General features: G+C 39.0%; 1 protein-coding gene across 1 annotated transcript in view; it reads left to right on the top strand.

Moving 5' to 3' along the window:
* The window catches only part of LGR4 (leucine rich repeat containing G protein-coupled receptor 4), a 96,496-nt gene extending 71,840 nt beyond the window's left edge, over positions 1 to 24,656 (top strand). The window contains exons 5-18 of the mRNA XM_036259518.1: positions 7,202 to 7,417; positions 8,590 to 8,661; positions 10,378 to 10,446; positions 11,352 to 11,423; positions 11,623 to 11,694; positions 12,035 to 12,103; positions 13,550 to 13,621; positions 14,690 to 14,755; positions 15,480 to 15,551; positions 17,403 to 17,474; positions 17,767 to 17,892; positions 18,730 to 18,845; positions 19,106 to 19,189; positions 21,607 to 24,656. Of these exons, the coding sequence (XP_036115411.1) occupies positions 7,202 to 7,417; positions 8,590 to 8,661; positions 10,378 to 10,446; positions 11,352 to 11,423; positions 11,623 to 11,694; positions 12,035 to 12,103; positions 13,550 to 13,621; positions 14,690 to 14,755; positions 15,480 to 15,551; positions 17,403 to 17,474; positions 17,767 to 17,892; positions 18,730 to 18,845; positions 19,106 to 19,189; positions 21,607 to 22,883 (2,455 nt within the window). The 3' untranslated portion in view covers positions 22,884 to 24,656. The remainder of the gene's footprint in view (positions 1 to 7,201; positions 7,418 to 8,589; positions 8,662 to 10,377; positions 10,447 to 11,351; positions 11,424 to 11,622; positions 11,695 to 12,034; positions 12,104 to 13,549; positions 13,622 to 14,689; positions 14,756 to 15,479; positions 15,552 to 17,402; positions 17,475 to 17,766; positions 17,893 to 18,729; positions 18,846 to 19,105; positions 19,190 to 21,606) is intronic.
* Positions 24,657 to 26,559: the final 1,903 nt, after the last annotated feature.

Genomic DNA, 26,559 nt, shown 5'->3' with positions numbered 1-26,559 from the left:
GTCTTCTTGAGGAAAGGTTGGTTTTATGTGGGGTGTTCAAGATTTCAACTCTTGGTTTTTACCATGTTCAGCCACAAATTTCCAAGCTTTTTCATATAGGATTTCCCTTTGTTCTTTGCTTGCATTCTTTCCCACATGTATGAGTGTAGGTATGAACCTGGAGAACGGGGGTCATTGCTGCCATGGTTTGGGTCTGCACACCCCCCTTCTGCCTCTGGTGGGTGGGTCAGGTAGCAGCGTGGTATCACGGCGACCCTGCAAATCAAATTCCTATGTCTTTGGGGCACTTGAAAGGGGTGAGAAGCACTCAGCTGAAGCCTGTGTTTATTGTCATTTGACTCTTGCCTAGATTAAGAAAAGCCCTTTGCATATTTATGTCAGAATATTTGCATCGCTTTCAGAAAGAAATCCAGGCAAGCTCAGATTTATTAGAATCCTGTTTGGTTTTGAATCCCCACTCTGCTATTTACCGGCTGTGTGATGCTGGCCAGGTGCTCCATGCAGTAGTTTGCTCATTACTTACCGCGTACTTGAACACGTGAAAAGGACTTAGAACATTATCTGACAGGTAGTAAGAGCTCAGTAAACATTGCGGAATCTCTTAAAATTAATGTTGATGAGCCCTGGCCGGTTTGGCTCAGTAGTTAGAGAGTCTGCCTGCAGTCCAGAGAGACCCGGGTTCGGTTCCCGCTAAGGGCACGTACCTCGGTTGCAGTTTGGCCCCGGCCCTGGTTGGGTCGTGCGGGTGGCAGCCACTCGATGTGTCTCTCTCACGTCGATGTTTCTCTCTCTCTCCCTCCCACTCTATCTGAACAAAATATCAAAAAATGTCCTCGGGTAAGTATAAAAAAATAATTAATGTTGATGATATATTTTATTTGTTTTTTTCTTTCATTACTAGTCTACCTAATTTGCATAACGGAGTGAAAGGAAGGTCTTTGAAAGTAATGAAAAAGTATTCTTCAAAACAAGGAACATAGTTTGTTATTCTACTAGAATCACGAATACAAACGTACACTGTTTTAGTTCAGTTCCTAATACTGAATGCAATGGGACTAGGGCATAGTTTCTCAAAGTCTGGCTGCTTAACTATCTGCAACAGAATCACTAGGGGGAAATGTCCCTAAAATAATGATCCCTGGGCCATATTCAAGAAGTAATGATATTTTCTCTTTAAAGGTAAGATCCAGGAAGCTATATTTCAAAAATTGTGCCCAGGTAATTCTCATATACACAGAAGTTTTGGGATGTACTCTGAATAAAAAGTTGTAACAGTTATCACACTTATTTATTTACTAATCTGCTCCTTAGTTGTATTTTTTTTTTAATTGATTGCCCTTTAAAATAACTATAAATGGCAGCTTTTGTAGGAAGAGCGTATGAATTATAGAAGACTTTGGGTGAAAGTGACTGAGCTGCTCCTCCCATCCACTTGCAAATATAAAACCGTTTTTAACTGCACCCAAAACACATCACTGGAAACTGTAAATTATAGATTACCTTTTGATTTTAGATTAGATAGTCCAGTGGTTAATGGAAAGTGAATGTGGAAATAAAAATATGTACTAATAAAGCATATCTTATGCTGTAACAGTTAAACTTTACAATGTATCTAATGTTATAGATTAAAAAAGAGTACTAAATGTCATAAAAAGGGAGGATCTAGGGTATTGGCCATGTAATGTCGAAATAGCAGTTCAAGGTAGCAGTGTATATTGAGGAGCTCATTTCACCAGAATGCCAAGTGATGGAGTATAAGGATTTGTTTTTCACCGTCGCTAACTGAGTCGGTTCTGAGAAGATGTTCAGTGAATTGATGGGAATGAGCTCCTTTGCAGAGACATGACTCTGCAGCCTCTCCACCCTTTCCAGCTGCGGACGGATGTACAGAGGGAGCCATCTTCCCGCCTCAGACCTGGGTTCATTAGACATTTCCTTTTTTTTTTTTTTCTTTATTGATTTCAGAGAGAGAGAGGAAAGGAAAGGGATAGAGAGATAGAAACATCGATTGGCCATCCCCCACTGGGGATTGGGCCCACGACCTGGGCATGTACCCTGACTTCCTGGTGCATGGGTCGACGCTCAACCACTGAGCCACACCGACTGGGGCATTAGACATTTTAAATACTTCCTTATTTTCTTTTACTTCTTCAGAATTTATTTTACTGTAAGACCTACATACATAATTGTTATTTCATAAAACGTAATGATCAAAATAATTCAATCATTTTTGTCTAGTCTAGAACTTTAGAAAAGTTATCAAGAAAACATGCAAGTAGAGTCTTTCTAATTTGTGGTCAATAAATACATCAAAGTGTACATGACATTTTTGGGGCAATTTAGACGCTTTAAAGTGTTTTTCACAGAAGTCGTTGGTTTTTTCCTCTAAAATAACGTTTTAAACAAGCATGCTGTGCTCATCACTCATTGAGTGAGTTGATCGTTTAAATTATGTTCATAATTGTGCTGGAGGGTGGGAGTGAGGAGAGGAGTCAAAACAAATTTTTTTAAAAAGGCATCTGGGTTTTTTACATGTATCAGAAACACAAGGAGCTGTGTTTCAGACCTGTTTCGTGTGTGAGGGACCCATTCTTGGGTTTGTTAGCACAGTGGGTGTAGTGGTCAAGTTAACTGCAATTGAAATTCTGTCACGGTGTAAAACAGTCTTATCAGCACTTGAGTCAGTTTGAAAATCTGATCTTCAGACCTGAATTACACCCACGATTTCCTTGTGGTTTTGAAGAAGTGCTTTAACAGGAGCAAAGTTCACGAAGGACTGCAATGGAACAGGAGTGGTTTGATGCAAATATGTGATGGTGACTAGAGCATCGGAAAGTGAACTGTGGATATTAATTAAAAAGGGAGCGTTAACAGCCTTCTGCAAGGCCTGGAGAACGGCCACAGCATTGGTCTGAGCAGGATATTAAAATGACATGTCAGAATTTGCCCCCCGAGATTATTATTATTATTTTTTTTACGTTAGATTCCCACATACTTTGAATGTGAAAGGATTTCAAAGGCTAAGTTTTCTAGGTTTTCCACAATAGCAGAATTTCCTATTTTATACTAGAACCTAGTAATAAAATACAATGCTATAATATTTACATTATTGGTAAGTTAAAAGTAGAGCGAGAAAAGAGCTTTTGATGATAAAGAATAGGGTTTGATATCATAGACATCTATCACATACAGAATTTATTTGGTATTGTAATTTCATTGAAGGCAACATTAAAAAAGTATGTGAGCCTCAGTAAGATGTAAAAAGGTCTTTAAACCAGGGCATAGACGCATATTTTAAAGATAAATAGTAAGGAAATTCAGTCAATATGCTGTTAACTTTTTAACAACTAAAGTGTACTTAAATAAAATAATAACTGTAGGGAGTTCAAATGGTAGACTACCTTAAGCAAGCCCATGTCATCTTGTACTTTGGAGATTCTTGATGCCATTTACTGCATCTACTGAATGAATCAATTAGAATATTTTTTTGTGTGTGTCTGTTAGTTAGGATACATATTAATCATGTAGGTCACTGGTACAAGCCACAGCTCTAAGACAAATTCTCTGTGGAACATTAATCTCAGTGTGAGTGCAGTTCTTTGTACTTATGGGTGTGCCTCCAACACCCACCTGTGAATTGAGGTATGATTAACCATTTGAGTCACCACAAATCCTTTTTCTCATTTAACTTCTTATTTATGCCTTTCATTTTCCAAAGTTCTTCCTTTTTAAAAAAATCCTCACCAGAGGGTATTTTTTTCCATTGATTTTTTGAGAGAATGGAAAGGGTTGAGGGAGAGCGAGAGAAACATCTATGTGAGAGAGAGACATTGATCGCTTGCCTCCCGCACACGCCCTGACCAGGGATGGGGATCGAATGCAACCGAGGTACACTCCCTTGACTGGAAATCGATCCCACTGACCCTTTGGTCCTCTGGCTGATGCTCTAACCACTGACCCACAACAGCTAGGGCCCAGAGTTCTTCATTTTGATCTCAACTTATGTGTGACTTTTACAGTTTGGGGAAATTTTTAGCACAGAAGAAATTGTGTCTGTGTATTTGATGTTGCAGTATTATTTTGCCAAAAATATAGTTTTATTACTCTTTTAGTCAAAACTCACCTGGTTATCTTGCTTCAAGTAAAGGCTATCCCGGTTCTTTGAGAGCGTACGGCACAGAATTCAACCAGAGCGTAAATAGTGTATATAATACTGGGCGTAGGTTAAAAAGGTACTGACGTTTCTTTTCAGGGTATTTTACCACATCTCAACAGAACATTTAAATGAGGATTTCTTTGTGTATGTGGGGGGAACATTATTTTGTTGAACGTGAATGCACGTTATCATCAATACGAGAACATAAGCAATTTTAACTTGTAAACGGCTGTAACACTGAGAAACTAGGGAAGGACTTCAATTTGTACTTACAATACAATTCAAACACTTTACCTGACCCTGGGGGTCCACATAAGCTGGTCCCTGTTTGTAGCCCATCGCTGTCTCTGGGGCCCCTCCTCTCCCTTCCTCACACACTAATCACTGACCTTGTGGGCGCTGCTGGGGCCACCCCCAGCTGTTTCTGCTACTGAATCTGCCCTGGGGGTTCCTTTACCTTCCTGTGGGCTCCCCCTGCCACTTGCTCTCACACCCTCTTGCCCTTTCTTCGAACCCGTCCTTCTGAACCTCTATTAATCTTTATCTCAGTATCCTGTTCATTTACTTCGCAGAGCTTTTGAAGCACTCTGTAATCACTGCGTACGTTCGTATTGTGTGTCACCCCCGCGAGAATGTCAGTCTCCTCAGGGCAGGCTTCACTGCTTGGTCTTTTGTGCCTAACAAAAGATACTCCGCTTAAATGTGTTGTGTGAATGGCAGATAATTAAATTAGCTGCAAGTAGAATTTAATTGCACTATTTAGTTACATTATATGGTTAACTATATGAGGAGATGTTCAGTGTCTCTCTCTCCCTAAGTGGAAGTTCCTTGAGGTTGCGATGTGTGTGTGTGTGTGTGATATTGAATACACTCTATCTACTCATTAAAGCAAATCTTCTAAGCAGTTCCTCAGCCAGGATTTGCCAGTCTGTTATATAAAGCATGCCTGTCTCTTTCTCAAGGGCAGGTTCTCGAAAGCCCAAGGAATGAACAAGCCTGAAAACATGTGTTTCTAAGTGGATTCTGAAGGCAGCCGCCCAGTTTCCTGAGCGCTCCCATTTTCAGTTCCTTTGGCTTTATCCGAAAGAAAGCTTCCATCCGGTCCTTCCCAGGACCGAGGTCTTGAACTCCTGCTGATCTAACTGCCTCTGGGAAGGAGACTGCACCTGGAGCTGGGGCAGCTGGGAGCAGCCCTCGGTCCTTGCCTGGAGGGCAAAGGGACAGTTCGAGCAGGATCTAAAGCTAGAGCAGCACAAGGAAACAGGAGGCAAAAACCACTGTCAGAATTTCCTGAACTAGGAAGCTGTCACACTCGATTCCTCTTAAACGACGCTGACATTTCAACTTTTCCCCAGTTTTCTGTTGTTGTGTTTGTCCCCGAGTTTTCACCAAGAGCTCCGAGCCTGTCGGGTATGACTTTAAGGAGTGAAGATTTATCAACAAGGGATTCATGAAGAAAGTTGTGATTTGCTGGGCACATACTGTCGCTAATCATATTGATACCAGGTTGTCTTTGTGCTGAAAAGCCATTATTTCAGCAGTTGCACCAAGGTGTGCCAACAGTAGCACTTAGGACTTAGTTTCCCAGATTTTCAGATGGGGACTTAATTAAGTATGAGTAATCCTATTAGTAAGGCATTCTTAATTTTTTTTTAAAAAAGGAAAAATTAAAGAAGCTTTAAAGCCACAGTAATATTGATCTATGGACAGTTTGCCCTTTTCTTAATAACTGTTTATTTTGACAAACTAATTTTTAATTTTTATTTATTTTTTATTGATTTTTAGAGAGTGAGGAAGGGAGAGGGGGAAAGAGAGAAACTTCATCGATTGGCTGCCTCCTGCATGCCCCGCACTGGGGATCGGTCCCACAACCCGCGCATGTGCCCTGACTGGGACTTGAACTGCTGACCTCTTGGTGCATGGCGATGTTCAAGCACTGAGCCACACCAGCCGGACGACAAACTAATTTTTGAAAAAATGGTCAGTGCAAGAAAGAGGACAAGTTTTCTTTGCTCGTATATGACACCTATATATGTACCTTGGCTGGTGGTAATAAGGATTGTTAAGAATCCATTGAGGCCCTGGCCAGTTTGGCTCAACAGTTAGAGTGTTGGCCTGCGGTCCAGAGAGACCTAGGTTCGGTTCCTGCTAACAGCATGTACCTTGGTTGCAGTTTGTCCCCGGCCCTGGTTGGGTCATGCGGGTGGCAGCCACTCAATGTGTCCCTTTCACGTCGATGTTTTTTTCTCTCTCTCTCCCCCCCTCCCACTCTATCTGAACAAAAAAATGAAAAAATGTCCTCAGGTGAGGATTAAAAAAAAAGAATCCATTGAGGTCCTGGTCAGGTAGCTCAGTTGGGTAGAGCATCATCCCGATATGCCAAGGTTGTAGATTCGATCTCAGGTCTGGGCATATAAGGAAAACAACTAATGAATGCATAAATAAGCGGAACAACAGGTCGATGTCTCTCTCTCTTTCTCTCTCTGTCTCTTTCTCTTTCTAAAATTAATTAAAATAAAGAATATTGAAATTATTTGTTGCTATAAAAAAAAGATTTTTGAAATATTTTCTTATTCTTCCCCCATTGGTACCAAGTCAGAATAGCAATTAAATTTAATATCCAATATTAGTTATGATGTAAAATTTTAAGCAAAGTAGCTTTCTTTGCTCATCTTAGTTTCTTGTTGTTTTTCTGTATTTTTGATATATTCTGAAACATAAAATTCCCACTTAAGTCCTGTGAGGCTATTTTTTTTTTTTTTTTTAAATCTTTCTGCTCTTAAGTTACTTTTAGCCGAAAATTCTTAAAGGAAATAGATTTAGATTCATGTCTTTGTTATCAAGGAAAAGAAAGAACTGACTTCTATACACTGATCTTGGAAAAGTCGTTAGACTTCGTGACAACTTCTAGTAGAATTAAAGAAATCAGGATGTCACAGCTCAGTTGTTTCATAACTCCTTTTTATTTTGGACTCAGAGTTGTGTGCCCTGGGTTGCCTAATTCCACTAGGATTCGTTATTGATCATGGTTTTTGTTCCCGTCAGGCGTTTAGATGCCAACCACATTACCTCTGTCCCCGAGGACAGCTTCGAGGGCCTTGCCCAGCTACGACACCTGTGGCTGGATGACAACAGTCTGACGGAGGTGCCCGTGCATCCCCTCAGCAATCTGCCAACTCTGCAGGCACTGACCTTGGCTCTCAACAAAATCTCAAGCATCCCTGACTTTGCATTTACCAACCTGTCAAGCCTGGTGGTTCTGTAAGTATCCACCCCATTCAATACCACATATTTATGTAAATTTGGGAGCAAACACAGGCTTCTTGTGACAAGTTATTTTGAAAGTATCTTACTGATTACGCTCTTGAAGAGTATGGGTTTTGGGGAGCTGCCTTTTTTACAAAATTAAACATGATGATTTTTTAAAATACAAAATAGGATAATTAAAAATAATTGCATGTGATAAAGCTATTGAATCTCTCTGAAGTATGTGGCCATTTGTAATCATGAGAAGAAATTGGGTCATTCAACAAACACTTGTATGGCTTTTACTTGTGTATCGGCAACGTATTCAAGGTTAAAAGACGCAGAAGTGTTATGAGATGCTCACAGAAGAGTTGCAGTGATATTTATGTTTTTACCAACTTGTCTATTCAAAGAGTATATGATTTTTTTGGTGGGTTTTTAATGTTTGAAAACTCGGATATAACAAAACGGCATTTCTTTTAAAATCTGTTCCCAATTCTTGATGCAAGCTCACTTGCTTCGGTCCAAGTCATTTCCTCCACTTCCCGGAAAGAGAACTCATTCAGGTTTCACTTCATATAGTTGAAGCTCATCAGAACTTTTGTTTTGATAGGGGTGAATATCAAGGGATCTTGAATGTGTGTACCTTTTTCCCCGATAGAGATAGTTTCCCTTTCATTCGTATTGTGTCCGGCGAATCGGAGTCTGTGAGGTGTATGTATATGGAGATAACTACCCAGTGCTACTTGTTTCTGTTAGTTGAGTGTTTTAATGTTTAGCTGTACTATATCTTTTCCTTTTCAAAGAAATTTTTTATTGAATTTTTGGGGGTGACATTTGTTAATAAACTTATAGGTTTCAGGTGGGCACTTCTATAATACATCATGTGTGTATTATATTGTGTGTTCACCACTCAAAGTCAAGTCTCCTTCCATCACCATTTATCCCCCCTTTACCCTCTTTTACCTTTCCCTCTGGTAATCAACATATGTTGTCTGTGGGTTTTTTGTTGTTTTAATCCCTTCACCATTTTCACCCTGTAGACTAGACCAAGTCCCCTCCCCTCTAACAGCTGTCAGTCTGTCGCTATACCATTTTTTTTTAAGCCATACGAACTTAGACTTACAAGATATTGTAATAGTTGCTACTAGGTAATGTAAAAGTCATTCTGATGCTTTTTTCCACAGACATCTTCATAACAATAAAATTAAAAGCCTGGGCCAACACTGCTTTGATGGACTAGATAACCTGGAGACTTTGTAAGTTTATTCATATTTGGATGATCACATTGTGACGTCGAGGGTGCAGTTTTGCATTTCATTGCAGGAAAAGGGAAAAGTAAAGGTCTTGAGTTCAGCTCATTATTACTTTACTTTTACTACATGACTAAATTCTTGCCTCCAAATAACCATATAATAAAACGGCAATTCTCATCTAATTTATGGTTAAAAATGGCACAAACATTTGAATGTGATATTTCTTACAAAAGTACCTGCTAAAAGCAGCTCAGTCTGTCAGACTGTATTACCTTTCCTAAATTTTGGTCTTGTTAAAGAGTGTGGTAGATAATAGGAATTTTGAGCCTTATCAAATTAAGTGTGGAAAACATTTTTTTGTTTTTTTCCTTGAACTCAGTTGCCTGGCTGGTTAATGGTTAACACTGGGATCGAATATTATCTCTGTTTTCATATGCTAAATATGATCAAGTTTTCCATTTTGCTTAGGACACTTTTGTTGTTTCTACTAGTTAAAGGTTTTGGGAGTTCTGGCTGTTTCAACTGTCTATTGCAACACTGTGAGCAAAAGACAGGCAGCTGTGTGTCATGGAGCGTAGGGGCTTGATTTTTGTTGCTTTATTTCATATTAGTTGCATTTGGGCATTTATAATTGCATTGTGGCGCACTAAATGATTCAGAGTACGTCCCGGTTAGATGGGCGAGTAACATCTGATCGGAATACTTATGGTTTGTAATATTTTGTTTAGCTGAATTTTCTCATTAACTCTCAGTTGATGAGAAGACGTTTAGTACTCTGGGAATCCACTTTCCGGTCTAAACAAACTATAGGATGGTGAACGCCAATGGATATTTGAAAGTTGTATGTCTTGAAGAAGATAGCTCCAAACTCAGTTTTTTTCTATGTAAATGCCAGTGTAACTGGAGACGGAATATAGACTAGACCATGTGTATTGTTCCAGTTATATTAAAATTGAACCTCTGCTTCCTGGTTAAGTTTTTATTTACCCCCTTTCTTTCCATGTAGAAAAGGAAAACTAAATAAGTCTCTGAGGAGCTGGGCATTTGACTTGGTTTTACTCTCATTCTGAAATCACCATGCTAGTCATATGCCATCTTGCTCTTTAGGTTAAAAGAATTAAAATTTAAACATACTCAGAATGAAGACTCTTTAGTACACCTCACTGTGATATTTATTTCTCCCTGTGAATGGAACGTTTTCAACAATTGTTACCTACTAGAGGACAGTAGTTACGTGAGCTCGTCCTGGTTCTTCTCCTTCACGCGTATCTTGTGGCCTCTTGCTGATGGTAGGACTGAGGTAGCTGCGCTCACGCCAGAATGTCAGGAAGCCACTCCAAACCGCAGATGGAAACCTCGGTTGTCACTAATAAATGGATAATTTAATAAATTCTATTTTATGGTGAATTTCCTGAGAAATGACATAAGGACGATTTGTTTTTTCAGTGTACCAGTAATACGTGATTCTGCTAATTCTTTGAACTTTTAAAATGGACTTAAAAACATCCTAAAAGATTTATGATTCTTTTTCCAGTCAGCACTCTAAAAAAAGGTATAAATCCAGTTAAACTCCTACAGGTTTTTGAATGGCAATGTGGTTGGTAAAGAAAGATTGTCATCCAGAGGATGTGATATTTAAAAAATACATTTGTATCAAAATGCCTTATAAATTATGACCACTCTTTAATAGTCTTACTTATTTTCTCCGTTTTTTTCTAGGGACTTGAATTATAACAACTTGGGGGAATTTCCTCAGGCTATCAAAGCCCTTCCTAGCCTAAAAGAACTGTGAGTGTCGCTTTGCTCTCTTTACGCCTTAATATCCCTAGCACTCACCTTTTAATGTTCCAACAGTGAGATTTCTAGGACACCTTTGTTCCAGTACATACACTATAAGACATATACACACAAACACACATGATCATGCAGATTGGAAAATGTTAGCTAACATGGACAATTCTGAGCGTAGGTTACCATGCTGAGCTAGATTCTGGTGAAAGAAGAACTAACACGTACGGACTCTGCCTTGTAGGAGCTCATTGTTTTGGTCTCGCGTGGGAGGCTGACCATATCACAGACAGACAGCCGTTCTAGGTAGAAACAAATGCTGTATGACTAGGATAAAGAAATAATCCTAGAAAAAGACTTTGTTGAGGCTTGAGGTCATTGGACAAGGCGAGGTGAAATTGGACTGGGGTTGAAAGAGTGGAAATCTTTAAATAAATGAAAGGTACGGGGGAGCATTTTAGAAGATGGATTTGTCAAGGGCAGAGATAGGAATGTATGTGGCATAACAGGAACTGTGCGTCATGAGCCAACAGCTAAACCTCTAAGATGAATTGCTTAAAGACGAAATGCAGAATATACGGTGAGAGAGATTTGGGGGTCAGAACATGTTATGATTTTTGTGATCTAAAGTTCTTTGATGATGAAGTTACAGCGAAGTGTATACTAGTGACCTGACTGATAGGTGGCTAAGCAGTGGGTTTAAAAAGAATTATCTATGCTCCTGGGAAAGATGAGATAGAACTAAAAATTCATCCCTGCCCCCACCCCCACCCCAGTTTTGAAGTTTTCATGTGGTTGTTATCAGTTGTATGCTATATAATACAGAACAGGAGTAGATAACTGGGGTTTTAACTTATTTCACAAGGGCCTATGCATTTCAGAATATTCTTCTCCTATCTTTTTAGGTTATTTCACAGTAACTCAATCTCTGTTATCCCTGACGGAGCGTTCGATGGCAATCCACTCTTAAGAACTATGTAAGTAGTTTTGCAAGCTTTCTCTAGTATGGAGTCATGTACAGCTATCTCTGTGTGGTGGCAAGCAAACATCTGAGTGAAAAATGAAAGATCAGGCTTCTGGGTATATGAACTCTATGGACATAGATTTAGTTTTGGAGTGTTTGTAAAGATATAAAAGCTTTTACTAATCTATTTTGTTTTTTTGCTGTTTTTACAGACATTTGTATGATAATCCTTTATCTTTTGTGGGGAACTCAGCATTTCACAATTTATCTGAGCTGCATTCTTTGTAAGTATTATATAAATTCTAAAACAAACCTGAATATTTATACAGTCGCTTTCATGGAAATCGAGACTTTATTGTTATAGCTCCAGAAAACAAAGTGTTTTAGTGTCTTTTCCTTGGGCAGAAGTCCAAAGGATAATTCTGAAAATTTATGATAGCTTTTATTTATTTTATATGAACATTCGGCTAAATGATCACACTTTCAGGTACATTCAAGAAATGAAAGCAGTTTCATTTTTCAGGTCTAGTAGTGCTGTAATTTAAAGCTGTTGAAAAAATTAAATGCAAATGTTATCTATGAAAAAAATTTTTTTAATTAAATTTCTCTCCCAATTTCTTAAAGAGTCATTCGCGGGGCAAGCATGGTGCAGCGGTTCCCCAATCTGACCGGGACTGTCCATTTGGAGAGTCTGTAAGTGTGGCCTGCTGAAGGGGAGTTGCATAGAGACACACGCTGGCCTGCTAGTTGGGTGCCAGTGCTTTTTGGTGATGATGAAGACTCGCTGTTGATTCCTACGGTCTCCCTTTGTGAATATCATGCATGGATATTGGGTTTGGGGTCGGTCAGCTCAGGTAGAGTATTGCCTAGTATGTGGGGATAAGATCTAAAAAGATCACTGAAAATATAAGGCAGTAATCAAGAAATCAGAAGTGGAGTGATCAATGTAGGCTCTTCCAGAAGGCTTCGTGGAGGAGGTGAAATGTTTCAAAATTTAATACTGGCATGTTTCCCAGAGTTGGGTCTTTTATTTAGAAAGGCAGGATTTAGTAAAAGGATGGTGTACAGAGGATCAAATATAGCGAGAGTTGAATGGGAGTGACGTAGAGAAACTTGGAAAATTGTTTGGGTTGCAAATTTGAAATGACAAACCTCCAACGCTGAACATTTGGTTTTGTAAAGCTTCCTAATGGATGGTCTGTAAATGGGTTACATGCATTCAAGATCTTGATGACTTTGGCCCTCCAGGCAGCCAAGTGGGGCCTGAGGTGGCTAGGATCTCTCGGCACAAGGAGCCACATTGTGCCACGTAAGTCTTTTGATTTCCATGTGTGCCAAGATGTAAGGAAGAATAAGTTGGGAAGTGCGGAGCTAAGGAGTTTAAACTTGACTCCGAAGGTAATTGGAGGTGTTGAGAATGATGGAACAGGTGGTGTGAGGAGGATTAGAAAGACTAGAGATAGAAGGAATGGCGAGGGAGGCCATGGGAATGATCCACCTGGCCAAATGAACACATTAAACCATGAGAGTTCTGTCTGAAATCCATCACCGGGGTTCTTCCCTGTGCCTGAGATCCCCCCAGCGCCTTCTGCATCATCTCACCTTTGATCTGTATGGTAGCAATAAAAACGGAGACAGAGGGCTAGGTGCTGGGAACACTGCAGAGGGAAAAGAACGGGAATCGGTGATAGACTGCAGATGGGAACAGAGAAAGGGAGGGGAGTAAGAGAAAATGTGAGTCTGTGGAGTCAGGCTAACTGAAGGAAAAGACGGAAACAAGGCATGGGGCAAGTAGGTTTCACACGTTTTGGTGGTGTGTGTGCGAGTGAGGGACATTACTTGTGGGCGGTTGTGGTCAGGCTATGACTGTGGATTAGAGTTTTTCTGTTGGTTCATGTGAGAGATCAAGCTTGTCGTCTGGACAGTGTTAACATCTAGTGTCGTGAGCTTTTCTGGATTACTATGATGATACCAGCATGGGGTTGATTCATCTTCCCTTGTGCCTAACTTTAGGGAGTAGGATGCAGAGACTCTAGTCCATTTGCAAATATGTGAGCATTTATTTTTCTATATGAGAATAGCATTTTGTTTACCATCTGCATTCGAGTCATTTCTTAGATGAACCATGTTTCCCCACAGGACCTTGACAGGTACGAAGATAAGCAGTATATCCAGTAATTTGTGCCAAGAACAAAAGATGCTTAGGACTTTGTAAGTTGGATTCTTCTTCCCTCCTCATACCTTTCTTTTATGTACTTCACACATGTTTGCTTTTATTTTTAATGAACTATTTTCATTAGGTGACTTTAAGGTATAATTATTTCTTCCTTCCTTCATGGAAATGAGCAATCATTTTAATAGCCCCAGAGTAGGTAATGTGCATTTGAATTTAGTTTTAGGGTTGTATATGTCATACATCTTGTGACTTTTTGAACAAACTAAAACCAAACTCGGTTCTTCCTTGACTTTTTTTCTTACCCCGACTCCCTGTTTTTATGTGGTTTCTCCAGGACAGTCAGCTCTCCAAGTCCTGCTCATCCACAACCTACGTAGAGCCCAAATCTTTCTTAGATAGGAACCAGCTAAGCATGGAGCCTTCCAAAAACTTCAAACTGACCTAGAAATTGAAAGTAAAGAAAGGCTGTAAAAGTGTTACAAGAACAAATAATTAAGTTACTAAGTTAATAAGTATTCAGTGGAAAGAGAGATACTAACAAAATAAGAAGCTGATTGATGTAATTAAATGGTGTCATGGATTATCAAAACCTGACAATTACCACTGAGAAAAAAACAGCGGTGGGAATTAACTGAGAATTAAGTAGTTCCAAAATTTGATGTAATAGAAATGTTTTTAAAAATATGAGTACCACTCCTCTTACAGCTTTTTAATGAAATGACAGCATGGAAATTATTTGTGGTATAAACAATGTTGTAAAATATAAATTAAAACCTGTAACTCTACCACTTAAACATAATTTTTATATTTTCCATATTAGATTTAATTTTATATTTATTTTATATAATGCTTTAAGATATTTTTTACATTGTCTGTCCTCAACATTATGTACTTGAAGTTTGCAAATCTTAACCTATTGTATAACTGAGGTGCCCTAGATGCTTTCAAGTCTTAGAAAAAAAAATACTTGTTTTGGTTTTTTTTTGTTCAGCCAAATCTCTTTCTTACAGGTCTTAGTGATGCTTTCAGTGCTTCTGAGTACAACTCTTTTCATATAATTTTCTGATAACATACACTAATTTATTCATTTCCATTGGTTTAAGGGACTTGTCTTACAACAATATAAAAGACCTTCCAAGTTTTAATGGTTGCCATGCTCTGGAAGAAATGTAAGTTGTTCTTTGACTTCTTTTGCTGTAGTGTATTGTTAATTCATTGGGCATTTCCTATTTTAAGTAAATGGCTTTAATATTAAGAAATTAGAGATTCATATAATCAGGTGTTCTTACGAATAAATGTTCAAATGTACCAGGTGTGTTCATGCAACCAGTATTTTTTTCGACATCTACCGATCAGGAGTTCTGTGAGACACTATGGGGGAGGGTGGTATATACAGAAAACACAGAAACTAGTCCTGGCCGTTGAGGGAACCCGGACATGGGTATCTACTGTGTACCTACACAGGACATCTCTGATGCAAGTTGATGGGGGGGGGGGGGAAGGCTTTCATTCTCCCATGTTTGAGCCCCTCCTTCCTCTAACCTCCGTTGTGTGGTACTGGGTATGGTTGTGTTGTGTTGGATAATGTATGTATACGCCCAGTATAATTTGGGATGGAATACCAATTAGTCCAACTATTTCAAGTAGTTTAACTTAAAACAGTAGTTTCCTTGACTTTAACAAGATCAATCAATGTTACTTATGAATGAGTAATTAAACTTAGACGAAGTTTAATTAAGAAATTTACTGTTTTCAAATAGAAAATAACTTTTTCTCACTTTTCCCTTTCTCCTCTTCCCCCTTTTTCTCTACCCTCCTTCTTCCCCCCTTTTCTCCTCTCTTTCTTCCCCCACTTTTTCTTCCCCCCACTTCCTCCCCTCCTTCTTTTTCTAGTTCTTTGCAACGTAATCAGATCCACCAAATAAAAGAAGGCACTTTTCAAGGCCTCATATCCCTAAGGATACTGTAAGTTGCTCTATGATTATTGGAGATGAATAAAATTGTTGTCAAGTTATAAATGAAAAAATACTAGTACAACTTCCATTTTAATAGATATACTTAAAGATCTGATTCATTATGTGTAAATATTGTTCTTCAAACTTGGCCACACGTTACCTTACAAATAATGTGTTTTCCATATTTATTACCATAGCTCATCACTGATATTGTACATTGGTGATTAAAAAAAAATAATGTGTACAGCCTAAGAGATGTAGTTTGTTCTCAAGTCCTAATAATGAGGTTTACCAATTCATGAGGCCTTGGTGGGCAAACTGTAATTGGGGACCAGATCCATCTGGCCTCCCGTTTTTATGAATTAAGTTTGGTTGGCACACAGCCACACCGCTCTTGTTTAAGTATTGTCTGAAGCTCATGTCACCACAACGCGGCAGAGCTGAATGCTTGCAGGAGAGACCACATGATTCCGAGAGATGGAAAATATTTACTATCCAGCCTTGTACAGAAAATGTTTGTTGACCCCTGCCCTGGCGTACCCAGCATGACAAACAGAGCCAATAGGCAGCAGAAGCGCTCATTGGGAAGATGATGTGTGTCTGAGTGTCTGTTTGTGCCAATGTCTCCATCAGACTCTTGGGAATGTAGAGCTAAGACAAACCTGGTCATTGCCTTCCTGGAACTTTAGGGCAGGAAACACACAGCGCTAAACTAGTGAGCATTTTTTAAAACGCAGAATGAATCTGAAACAATCGATAGTGAATGAACATACTGATATTGAGTCCTGTTTTTCAGCAGAGCCCCATTAAGAAATGAGAAATGCATTCTCCTAGAAAACATGTCACTGGCGGTTGGGTGACCGGATCTTCCCCTGTTGCCAACAGGCTTAGTGCGGGTCTGGGCACGGGAGGAAGGGACTGGCTCCTAGCTGCCATCACTTCTGGAGCGCTGATAAGCCACAACAATGAGAAACTGGCCTTTTTGTGATGTGAGACCAAGTTTGTTGAGTTTTCCTGTTATCTAGGAGATGTGTCATAGAATGCGGTTATCCAATCTCTAAATTTCCAGTCAGGCTCACTGTAAGTGTGGTTGGAGATTATTTCCCTGTTTTATTATTTCTGCAATATCGGAATTCCTCAGGGTGTGTTCCTCAGTGCAGTATGGTTCTGCTGTTGATACGATTTTTATTTCCTGCTTGGGGAAAAAAATGGTATCTGCAGCCCTGCTGGAATGCTCTTGTTTACATATTGATTGTCTTCTCTCAGAGCCTTATCACTGACCTTTGAGAAGGCAAATAATATAGAACCTGCTTTTATTTTTAGCTTTGTCAGGAGCTGAGCTTTCTCTCACCTAGTTAAGTGTACCAAAGGTTATATCATATCATTTATATTTTTGAACTGGTACCAGAATGATAAGGTGGAGAAAATTCACAACTGTTCTGAAACCGATGCCAAGTAGAATTATTGCACCTTGGACCACATTCCAAGACATAGGTTTTTGTGAAGGGAGAGGCATTCAACATACGAATAAAATGTTGGACAAGATTAAAGGTCTCTCTTAGTAAGGGGTATTGTGACCACCCCAGACTCTAAAGCAGTGGTACTCAACCTGTGGGCCGCGACCTCTTTGGGGGTCGAACAACCCTTTCACAGGGGTCACCTAAGACATAACAGTAGCAAAATTATAGTTATGAAGTAGCAACGAAAATAATTTTATGGTCGGGGGTCACCACAACATGAGGAACTGTATTAAGGAGTCGCAGCATTAGGAAGGTTGAGAACCACTGCTCTAAAGTGTAGTCAAAGTAACTGCAATTCGAGTTTATTTGGAAAGATTAACACGCTATTCTTGTACTTGTAGAGATCTGAGTAGAAACCTGATCCATGAAATTCACGACAGAGCTTTTGCCAAACTTGGGTCAATAACTAACCTGTAAGTTGATGACTTTATGCAATAATATTAGGAAAGTAATAAACAGTCTAGATAAACCTGTGTTTGAGCACTGACCTATCAAAATATTTTTCTGTTTAGTTGTTTCCTCGTATAAATGCTAAGCTGCATGGATATAGTAACAGCTTCTAAAATGGCTAGATGCATGCTGGGTCTCTCATGTAGCACCACTCAGCTTCCTCTTGGAGCTCTAATAGCCATGTTAGCACATGGACAGACGTTTCTGTGTGATTTGCATCTTAGGAGTTAATTCAGAGTCTCCTTCACCTTTTAGAGATGTAAGTTTCAATGAATTAACTTCGTTTCCTACGGAAGGCCTGAATGGCCTCAACCAACTGAAACTGGTGGGCAACTTCCAACTGAAGGAAGCGTTAGCAGCAAAAGACTTTGTTAATCTCAGGTGAGTTTTTGCTTATTTTTCTTTGTTGTTGAAGTTAGGGTAGGCCCCTAAATTATTGAGTGTGCTAGGTTTTTTTTTTCTATGGTTCCCAGTTTTTCTGGGAGGCTGTCATTTAAGAGTATTTTCTACCCCAATCCTCACAGATTTTGCAAAAAATAGAACATGAGCATTATTCTATAGTTTTTAAGAATACAAATTGTAGCCCTTGATGCTGTCAAAGAGATAATATTCAACAGAATGGTTTTTTATGTAGGGGATTTGTCATTATCGATAAGATAACAGAAACCACATAAGTGTGAGCCTATAGAAAATTGATACAATGCTAAAATACTTCATGGAGACATGAAGTAGTAGTGTGAGGACCTCATTAGATATAATAGAAAGAAAGCTTGGCAGTATTATTGTGGGAGAAGAGAATAACTATTTTCACTATACTTATATAAACAAAGTAAATTCATTTAATGATATAAAGTCACAAATGACTTGAGACATGAATTTTAAATGAAGCTACCAGTTTCATATGATAAATTGGGTGTGGTTAATTCATTTATAAAGGGTGTCTGATAAAGATTTTACTTTAAATTGTAGTTTTGCTGTTAAAATTTAAATATGGTTTGATTTAAATCCAGTTTTTTTAAAGCATATTTTATATAAATGGAGAAACTCATGGTGTCACCTGATACCAGAGCTCTTTTAACAGATGAGGAAACTGAGGCCCAGAGAGGACACTGCTCAGCTTAGCACCTGTGACAGTCAGGTCGTTCTGACTCCTAGGATGGGGCTTTCAGCATGTCTGTGAAGTTGCTGTTCACTGTAGATTTTACAATTATTTTCCAGGTCTTTATCTGTACCGTATGCTTATCAGTGCTGTGCATTTTGGGGTTGTGACTCTTACACACACTCAAACACAGAAGATAAGAGCCTCCAAGAACACAGTGTGGCAAAGGATAAAGGCAAGTGCATGTACTCGGTGAAACAGAACACTCTTTATGGCGTTAATCAAAGTCTCGGTTACGGTAATCAGTTTGTAAAGGATCGGTAGGAAATCTGTGAGAAAAATGGCATTTTCTGTGTTACTGGCATCTTTAATACGTTATCAAGCCTCGTAACAAGCTGAACTTACATCATGTACAAGAGAGAAGATCACAGGAAACTCTGGTTCTCCTGAATTCCATCAAGCTTGAATTAAACGCAATTTATGTTTGATCTTCAGGTTCCGCTGATGCAGCAGGGGTCACTAGCAGTGCTGAAAATGAAGAGCATAGTCAAATAATTATCCACTGTACACCCTCAACAGGTATGCCCAGCAGAGTTTGTGCAGTTTCCTGCTTTAAATGGACATTAGGCAACTGTATCTGAAACGTCTGGGGACAGATGTGACTTCTGGAATGGGGCTGGGAGTAGATCATCTCATCAAGCCTGCTGACTCAGTGTGTGGTCTGTGTACAAGAAGCGTAGGCACCTCTTGCAGAATCTCTAGTCCCGACCTACTGAATCGGAATCTTTGTGCTAACAAACTCCTGAGATGAGGGTTGTGAACATTCCAGATTGAAAGGCACCTTCTTAATTTTCTTTTAACACTAGGACTAGAGTTATAAGTTACTGTTCTGTAAGTATTTTTAGTGTGTGTGTGTTTTTAATGCAACCTTTTCTTTTTGTTGTAATTTATTTCATTGCACTTGGTAGACTTGGGAAAGTTACTGAACTGATCATTATGACTATATTGTCATATTCTGCCTAATCTATTAGAGAAGATGGATTTGGAATTGTACTGTAAAAGAAAAAAATAAATAATAGGCTAAATTGTAGGCTATGAAGCACATTCCTTTTTTAGCATATTGACACAGGTCTATCTGGACATTAATGTTATGATTCAATTACTGCTGAGTCGTGAGCTTCTTGAGGTGCTGTGTATGTTTTCTTTCATACTTAGCCCAGTGCCTTGTGTAGGGAAGGAGCTTCAAGTGACCAGATCAGTGAATGAGATCGGCAAGAATCATTGATGTTTATGCAGTCGATCTAGTTTCTGTGTTGGAAGTTAGGTGGTGCATCTTGCTCACTTGCCCCACTTGGGTTCCTGTGTCAGAGAATGTACATCAGCACTCACAACCCAATGAGAAGGACCAACTTTGTTAAAGGGGAGACTAGACTTGATCTTGCTGAGGTTCCATTTCCTCCACACTGAATTTAAACATTGGGGTCAACCAGGAGGAAGGTAGGTCTGAGCTTACCTCTCCTGGGTGCAGCAAGGATGAACTGCAGGCCTGTCTCCCCCGCTCAGTTGTAGTAACACACAGATCCCTACGTGCTCACTCAAAGCTGGACGTGGAGGAGAGCAGGAACCTTCTGTTAGAACTGGAGGAGGTGGCAGGTTTCCAAAGACCAAGACTGGGTGGAGTTGGCTTCCCAGGCTTCTGAGGGAACAGAACTCCACCCACTAGTCAAACACTTCCCCAAGTGTGTCCAGGTCTCCCGGGTCAGCTGAGCTATTCCTCCTTGAAGAAGGCTGACAAAGATAAAGTGAAAGCTTCCTGCTAGCCCTTCCCTGAGGGGGACATTTAAAAAAATTAATTGATGAATTAAAGAGTTTTAAAAGTTTCTTGTGTTATTTGGAAGTCAGATTTAAACGGGGCAGACCTGGTTGGTTAGGTTTGTGAATATCTCAATGATTAGAATGCTTTGTAGGATGTATTAAACTTCATGACAGTTCAGGAAGATAAATCCAAACATGTCTTCTAGGCAGTTGCAATATGTCATTTTCTTATGCTTTGTAGACTAAATTTTGTTTTTCTATACTGATTTTTAAATAAAACAGTTGTCATCTGTGGCATAACCAGTGTGGCAAAGTCAGTTACTAGAACATACATTTCAGTTACTAAATTAGTTCTTGTAATCCCACTTTAAGTTACACAGGGTTTTATTGGACAGAGCTTTGTGAGAATAGTTACTAACATCAGTGTAGTTTAGTCCTCCCTGTGCTATCTTACTGAAGTGCCTTTGTCAGGTCAGTCGAACACTTTGAAATCTCAGTTTCTCCAGATGAAAAATGGGGATAATTACACCTATCTTAATCTGCCTCATCAGATTGCCTTTGAAAGTCATAAGAAGTGGGTAAAAATATCTCTGTATACATACATATAAAAGACTGTTATTAAGTATACTAGGACTAGGAAGGAAGAAGAAAGGACCTAATATTTACTGAAGTCCAATTATGTACCCAGTAGCTTGCTTAATTACCTTATTATGTAATTTTACTTAAGTTATACAGCTCTATGAAGTAGGCATTACTATTCACAGGTGAGAAAATGAAATTTAGAGAAGTTTAAGTTGCTTTCTCAAGAAAAAGAGCAGCAAGTTATGAACCCTAAATTCAAACCCCAGTTTATCCAATTCCAAACTCTTAGTATATCAAGTACCTTGTGTGTGCTATGCATAGCAACTTAGATATAAGAAAAAGTGAGATTTTTCTTTTGAATATCACAATATGGATTTACCAAATATTTAATAACAATTTGTTTGTTTGTTTTTTAAAATAGTATAGTGCAATAACTAAAACATCTAAGAAATAGTGATTTTAAAAATTTGGTTCAATTCAGTTTGGTAGCAGATTTAATTATTCTAGATTAACTGTCTTCCTCATCTTTAGCCATATCATGTGGAATATGATGTTTTCTAAATGGTCTTTTCTTTTTTCCTCTCTCTTTTTCACTCTAGGTGCTTTTAAGCCCTGCGAATATTTACTGGGAAGCTGGATGATCCGTCTTACTGTGTGGTTCATTTTCTTGGTTGCGTTGTTTTTCAACCTGCTTGTCATTTTAACAACATTTGCACCTTGTACATCACTGCCTTCCTCCAAATTGTTCATTGGCCTGATTTCTGTGTCTAACTTATTCATGGGAGCCTATACTGGCATCTTAACTTTTCTGGATGCTGTGTCCTGGGGCAGATTTGCTGAATTTGGCATTTGGTGGGAGATTGGCAGTGGCTGCAAAATAGCTGGGTTTCTTGCTGTTTTCTCCTCAGAAAGTGCCATATTTTTATTAATGTTAGCAGCTGTCGAAAGAAGCTTATCTGCAAGGGAGATCATGAAAAATGGGAAAAGCAATCATCTCAAACAGTTCCGAGTCGCTGCCCTTTTTGCTTTTGTGGGGGCGGCGGTGGCAGGCTGCTTCCCACTTTCCCACGGGGGGGAATACTCCGCGTCCCCCCTGTGCTTGCCGTTTCCCACTGGAGAAACACCAGCGTTGGGCTTCACAGTAACCCTCGTGCTGTTAAACTCACTAGCATTTTTACTAATGGCCATTATCTACACGAAACTTTACTGCAACTTGGAAAAAGAGGACCTTTCAGAGAACTCACATTCTGGCATGATTAAGCATGTGGCTTGGCTCATCTTCACCAACTGCATCTTTTTCTGCCCCGTTGCATTTTTCTCATTTGCCCCATTGATCACCGCCATCTCCATCAGCCCTGAAATAATGAAGTCGGTGACTCTGATCTTTTTCCCATTGCCCGCTTGCCTGAATCCAGTCCTGTATGTTTTCTTCAACCCCAAATTTAAAGAAGACTGGAAGTTACTGAAGCGACATATCACCAAGAAAAGTGGATCGGTTTCAGTGTCCATCAGTAGCCAAGCTGGTTGTGTGGAACAGGATTTCTACTACGACTGTGGCATGTACTCCCATTTGCAGGGTAACCTGACGGTGTGTGACTGCTGCGAATCCTTTCTCTTGACAAAGCCAGTGTCATGCAAACACTTGATAAAATCACACAGCTGCCCTGCACTGGCGGTGGGTTCTTGCCACAGACCCGACGGCTATTGGTCTGACTGTGGCACGCAGTCAGCTCACTCTGATTATGCAGACGAAGAAGATTCCTTTGTCTCGGACAGTTCTGACCAGGTGCAGGCCTGCGGACGAGCCTGCTTCTATCAGAGTCGAGGATTCCCTTTGGTGCGCTATGCTTACAATCTACCGAGAGTTAAAGACTGAATTCGTGTTTGGGACTGTCTCCCCCATCAACCAAAATCATAGTGTTTATAGAGTGAACCCTAATCTAATCATTTGTCTGGGAAGCACTTCTGTGATCACTGCCGGGTGTCACTTAGAAGAAGGAGAAGGTGGCAGTTTATTTCTTAAAACAGACATTTTCAAAGAACAAGTGCCTAAACTATCAATTGGTGAAAAGTACAGTGTCCAAGCATTGTGTGGTCTATTTGGAACAGCTTTGTAACTTGAAAAGGTTTTATGTATATCCTAGCATTATAACAGTAGGTTTTTCCGATCCATAAGGAGCAAAATTTTACCTGTTTCTCAATTAAGCACAAGATAAAGAACAGCTGTTAATATTTTTTTAAGACTATTTTAAAATGTGATTTCACACAACTGAAGAAAGTCTTGCTAATTTTACCTAATGTTTGATCATTAATCTCAGGACAACTTACTTCAGGGCCAAAAATGGGATCGTCTCCCAGGTCGGACTGTGAGAATAAATGTAGCCATTAGGTTATTGCATTTTCTGTTTTCATCTTTGATATAATAGAATCATTACTTTTCTTGGAGTGATTTTGTAAATCTAAAGACCTGAAGGTGTTTTTAAAACAATATTAACAACTGTTAGAGTTTAAAGGAATAGCATGAACCTTTGTTTTTAGTCATTTTACACTGCTTTGGTGGGACCCGTCATTGTTTCCTCAGTGTATTGTCATCACACTACTAGGAAAAAGTAACTGCTGTGTGGGTTTAGTAGATTTGGCCACACTACTAACTAACATCGGATTTTAATAGTAACTGAGGGATTTGATGGCTCTGTGTAATGTTCCCATTAATGAACACTTCCTAATATCATTGGCTTTACAGATATTTTCCAGTTTTGTTGGTATGTTATCTACTTATAGTTTGAATTATACAGAAAGTAAACTGTGGTAAGTAATTGCATTTAATTGGAAGAAATTGGGAGTAACTTTGATACAAAGCACTTATGTTTATTTCTTAGTGAGGTGGATTCTCCTGAACCTAGGCTATTTCATGGAAGTGTTCATACATTTCTCCCTTACTGAAATTCTCGAAAGAGCCTGTGCAACAGCAGTTCAGACACTGTGTTTTTGTAAAACAGGACACGTGTCATTAAAAAGAAAAGAAGAAGGAATAAAGCTTAGGCCTTTGTCTTTAAAAATGAAAAATTTTACTAGAGTCTCATCTGTGGACTTTTGACATGTCACTATGTGGGGGTCTTAATATTATAAATGTTCAATATGTTCTTTGAACAATATGCTAAATCAATAGCAACCCACTGCCATATTAGTTTTTCAGGATATACTAAAAACATTAAGCTAGATTGCAGTTTAATAATTAAACTGTATATACTGTGCATATAATGAATTTTTATCTTATGTAAATTATTGTTAGAACACAAGTTGGGAAATGTGGCTTCTGTTCATTTCGTTTAATTAAAGCTACCTCCTAAACTATAGTGGCTGCCAGTAGCAGAATGTTAAATTGTGGTTTATATACTTTTTTTTTTTGCATTGTAAATAGTCTTGGTTGTACATTGTCAGTGTAATAAAAAAAGAATCTTTGTATATCAAAATCATGTAATTTGTATAAAATGTGGGAGGGATTTATTTACAGTGTGTTGTAATTTTGTAAGGCCAACTATTCACAAGTTTTTAAAATTGCTATCATGTTTGTATATTTACACATTGATAAATATTAAATCATAACTTGGTAAAAATATCCTAGCTAAAAGTTATTTTTCTTCAAAATTTAAGTTACTAAACACTTTCATTGCATTCATTTAAAAAATGGAATAGCAGATATATAAAATATGTGGTAAATTGTGCTGTACATATGGTCAGAAATACAATATTGTATGCAGTGTTTTGAATTATTAAAAGTTTCCAGAAAGTAATCTGCTTTGCTTTAGTATATAAGTAGGTATAATACATTTGTTTAGTGTTAAAAGAAAGTGAAATATTTAAGAGTGTTAGAAGAACACTTTGCTGAAATTTAGAAGATTTTATTCTAAGTCTGAATCATACTCATGGAAAACAAATTGAGATTTAAGAGAAATTGAAGAGAAAACAAAGTGAAATTTAAGAGCATATCTATCATGAAGGAGGTTTTTATTTAAAAGCAAACAATTCAGCCCTGGCTGGTTTGGCTCAGCAGTTAGAGCGTAGGCCCATAGACCAAAGAGTCCTGGGTTCGGTTCCCACCAAGGGCATGTACCTCAGTTGCATTTCGTCCCCGGCCCGTTGGGGACGTGTGGTTGGCAACCAATCGATGTGTCTCTCTCACATCGATGTTTCTCTCTCCCTCCCACTCTATCTGAAGATAAAGGCAAAAATGTCCTTGGATGATGATAAAAATAAAAATAAAAGCAAATGATTCAATTCTAATTGCCCTAATTCTTAGAAATAGCACAGTGTTCACAATCATCAAGCCCTCGTGTCACAGATGAGAAAATAGAGGGCTTAATGAAATTTAAGTGAATACCCGAGTCACACAGCAAACTAGAACCCAAACCAGCACCCAGTTCCTCTTAATTTGAGGCCTAGGTGTTTTTTTGTTGTTTGCTTTTTAAACTTGAGTATAGGTTTGGAATCCCCGTAACAACAACAACAACAACAAAAAATAGAATAGTATAATTACCCCTCCTCTGGTCCCCTCAGCCCTCACTCCTCATCTGCAGTGCCCATCACCTACCCAACTTAGACAATTATCAACAGCACATGGTAAATCGTGTTTCGCTTTCATTCCATTCACTACCCCTTTCCAATTCCTTTGCTCTTAGATAATTTTGAAGCAAATCTAAGACATATTGTTTCATCTGTAAATATTTCAAAATGTCTAGGGATACATTTTTTGTTGTTAATCCTCTCCTCACTCCAGGATATTTTTTCCATTGGTTTTTAGAGAGAGTGGAAGGGAAGGAGGGAGGTGGAGAGAGAGGAACATTGATGTGAGAGAGACACATCAATTGGTTGCCTCCTGCAAGCTCCCTACCAGGGCCGGGATGGGGCCTCCAACCAGGGTACATCCCCTTGACAGGGAATTGAATCTGAAACCCTTCAGTGCCAGGCTGACACAACCACTGAGCCACACTGGCCAGGGAGAGGGATACATTTTTCAAAGTTGCATAATACACTGCCACAGGGCTAAATGGTAATGACGTTTTTTATAACAAAGATAGAGATTTTTAAGCAAAAGTCACTGCACATATAGATTACAAAGCCAGCAATAAATAAATAAATCATCTTAACTATACCATGAAAATAAACGAGTAGTAAGAAGCAAAGATACTAAGTCGATACCCTGAAACATAAGGGGAGAGGCCCTCTGTTGAGCTTATTTATACATTTGTATATAATTCTACCAAACTTGATTATGGCTTCCCAGTCCCAGTAATGAAAAGGCACAGTAAGAGAGGAGACCACAGGACTTGATTATGCTCAAGCACCAGCGCCGTGCAGCTTTTTGCCTCACAGCTCCAGTGTTCCGACAGCATAATGCCATAGTTGGTCATTATGATGATTCTGAGGCATCAAGGAAAGGGCATAATTTGTTGAGTAAAACATCTTAAGGAGGCAGAGAAGTATATGGCATTTTAGATCCCCACACCAAGACGTGAAAGTGGAAAAATCTGTGAGTTTAAGTGACATAATTT

The sequence above is a fragment of the Molossus molossus genome, unplaced genomic scaffold (assembly GCF_014108415.1).
Source record: "Molossus molossus isolate mMolMol1 unplaced genomic scaffold, mMolMol1.p scaffold_m16_p_13, whole genome shotgun sequence".
In the NCBI taxonomy this organism is placed as follows: Eukaryota; Metazoa; Chordata; class Mammalia; order Chiroptera; family Molossidae; genus Molossus; species Molossus molossus.
This window is presented reverse-complemented; position numbering and strand designations above follow the sequence as displayed.